Source organism: Pygocentrus nattereri, chromosome 14, assembly GCF_015220715.1.
Source record: "Pygocentrus nattereri isolate fPygNat1 chromosome 14, fPygNat1.pri, whole genome shotgun sequence".
NCBI classification, from domain to species: domain Eukaryota; kingdom Metazoa; phylum Chordata; class Actinopteri; order Characiformes; family Serrasalmidae; genus Pygocentrus; species Pygocentrus nattereri.
The window spans coordinates 22,984,155-22,986,909 of record NC_051224.1 but is presented as its reverse complement, the minus strand read 5'-3'; the positions used below and the strand labels follow the sequence as shown (position 1 = coordinate 22,986,909).

Here is a 2,755-nt window from a genome sequence, read left to right as displayed (position 1 = left end):
ATAGACATGTCAGTATATTTGAATGTATTTTAAGGGCCATAGGCTGTCTGAACCTACCTTTAAATCTTTTTAAGATATTTATATTTGTATCCTGTTATAGGAAATGACATCATAAAGGTTGAAGCTAGTCAGCAAAGCGCTTGGGTAAGACGGGTTCATGGGTGTGGAGGATCCCAGCACACTGGGGTTAAAATTATCACAGTGATCTCACTCAGAGCAGCATCAACAAGGGGCCAAAGTCCAACGCTAACTGTCTGCCTGCACTGTCGGGCCAATGGGGACGGCGAGAATAAAAGAAGAGGCACCAGTGCATAAATTTAAACATGATACGGCCATAAGCTTCTTTTAGTATGTTGACCGTCTTGGGCATGTGTGTTCATATCGCTGCAATGACATCAGTGGTGCAAAAGAGGAATGGTAGGAGGTTCCAGGCTCTGGTTGCAGGTGTATATAAAGAGTGAAGTTGTCTGATGTGGCCAAAGCACTCCAGAGGGAGAGAAGCAAAGCCACCAACAGAGAGGCTCCAGAAGCTCCAGAAGCAAGGCTGCAAACACAGAGGTTCTAGAAGCTCCAGAAGCAAGACTGCAAACACAGAAGCTCTAGAAGCTCCAGAAGCAAGGCTACAAACACAAAAGCTCTAGAAGCTCCAGAAGCAAGGCTGCAAACACAGAAGCTCTAGAAGCTCCAGAAGTTTGTGTTCCAGAAGCTCCAGAAGCAAGACCTGAAACACAGAGGCTCTAGAAGCTCCAGAAGCAAAGCCTCAAACATAAAAACTCAGAGAAAAACGCAGAGAAAAAAGCCAGGAAGATGGCCCAGTCCATGATCGAGACACTCTTCGGAGATGACTCTTTCTTTGAGCCCACTTACCTGCTCTGGCCCAGACGTACCGTGCCACTAGCTAGCATCAGAGAGCACTTCCTGCGCCGCAGAGCTGAGCTGATGGAGAACTTCCAGGCAGATATGCGAGACGGCGTCTTCAGTGAGCTGACAGACAGGCTCCATAGAGATCTCTTTGAGACCCTAGAAGGCCTGAGTTCACCCTCCACGTCCAGAATCAGCACAAACCAGGCCCAGGACAGAACCCTAGCCTGGACTCTGGACACTCAGGGCTTCTCCCCAGAAGAAATTACAGTAACTGTGTGTGGACGAAAGCTGGAGGTGATGGCTGCAAAGACAAACACGCAAACAGACTCATCTTCAGACCCAAAGCCAGCTGGATTTGTCCAAAGCGTGAATCTGCCTGATCACATTGACCCCACCGTTCTGACCTGCACTCAGGCTGAAGATGGCCTCCTGCGCATCGAGTCTGAAACCAAGCAGGACCCACCAGAGGAGAGAACCGTCCCCATCCGCTTCAGGACATCTCTGGACTTCCCCCTGACCAGAGACAACACCGACAAAGCGGAGGACAGCTCGGAGAAATCCTCCTAAAGCATGAACTGACCACTTAACTCATAATGGGCTGCTGCTCTTGTTGATCCAATGAGGTTTTATATTTTGTAGATGAACGATTTTATTAATAAATGTTGACACTGATCATTTATGGGTGCAGCTTAATCATTTGTTCAGAAAGTAAACTGTTATTAAAACAACACAAACAGCACAATATCCACCTAATCCTGCATTCTAGTTCTGGTTGGGTGGTCTCATTTCCCATTTGTTCAGTCATAATGTAGTCAAAATGATTCATATTAAAGGGTAGTTTCAATTTAAAATGTCTAAATGGAAAAGATGTAAACAAAGTCCTTCAGAGTGGTTTGGTGTGAAATGGTTTGTTGCAGAGATTTTCAGAGGCTTTTTCACACCTGAAAGTCTGGACCAAGCTCCAAACCGAGATTCATGTTTGTGTTATATTGTATAATTTGATGTGGTTAGTTTTGGTTTCACACTGTAATTTATCGAGTGCACTAAAGAACTTTGACACACATGCGTCCTGTCATCATCACCTAGATGGGCTGAGTCTCCCTGTACTGGACACTGATTGGTTTGTAGAGGAGTATCTGACTTCGGCGTGTGGTCATTTTGGTGGACAGCCTTTTCCATTTGAATGGAGAAAAATGTTGACTTTCATCTTCTTTGTTGGACCAAATTACGATTAAATATTCTATCATCTCCTCTCCCCATGTGCTGCTGCGGCTCATGTCACTTTTCATTTTTCCTCTGGTTCTTCTTAGTTTACTGTTGTTACATATGTGTCAATATTCTGCCTCAACTTCCTACAATAGCTCCAAAAGTCCAAACTATCCAAAATAATGTTTTCACACCACAAATGAACCAAACCACAGTTCCATTTGATCCAGACTGAGACCACCTCTTTTGGTCAGACCAAATTTTGGTCCTTTGGTCTGGACTGTGGTCTAAGGCACCTTTCACACCTGCTGTTTTGGTTTGAACTAGACAAGGTAGGCGTTAAGAAAGCACACTCTGAGTTCTTTACAATGGTGGTGATAGGAACCAAGGGGTCACCATGACTACCACACAAATATAGACATTTTATTTACTATCAAAACCACAAGTCCTCTGAGTTTATATTGAATGGTGATGATGGGAAAATGGTCATCAGGCATTATTAAGACAAAATTAAGACACCAGGCAGTGGATCCATAACCATTTGTTGTAGTAACTTTCTGTGAGGCAGCTTTTAGAGGTGGATGTCTGGTTCCTATCACCACCAATATGAGCAATTCTGACTCTGTAAGCTTCTCTAGAACAGAGCGTTTCACACCAAACCCCTCTGAACGAGTCTGTTTACATC

At 44.4% G+C, this 2,755-nt stretch overlaps 1 protein-coding gene across 1 annotated transcript; it reads left to right on the top strand.

The window, feature by feature from the left end:
- Window positions 1–493: 493 nt before the first annotated feature.
- On the top strand, window positions 494–1,543 carry hspb9 (heat shock protein, alpha-crystallin-related, 9). The gene has a single exon (XM_017710359.1). The coding sequence runs from the start codon at window positions 808–810 to the stop codon at window positions 1,429–1,431; it is 624 nt and encodes a 207-aa protein (XP_017565848.1). The 5' UTR covers window positions 494–807; the 3' UTR covers window positions 1,432–1,543.
- The last annotated feature ends 1,212 nt before the right edge of the window (window positions 1,544–2,755 follow it).

Excerpts from the sequence above, each read along its gene's own strand:
- hspb9 (XM_017710359.1), top strand. The coding sequence starts at position 808 with ATGGCCCAGTCCATGATCGAGACACTCTTCGGAGATGACTCTTTCTTT.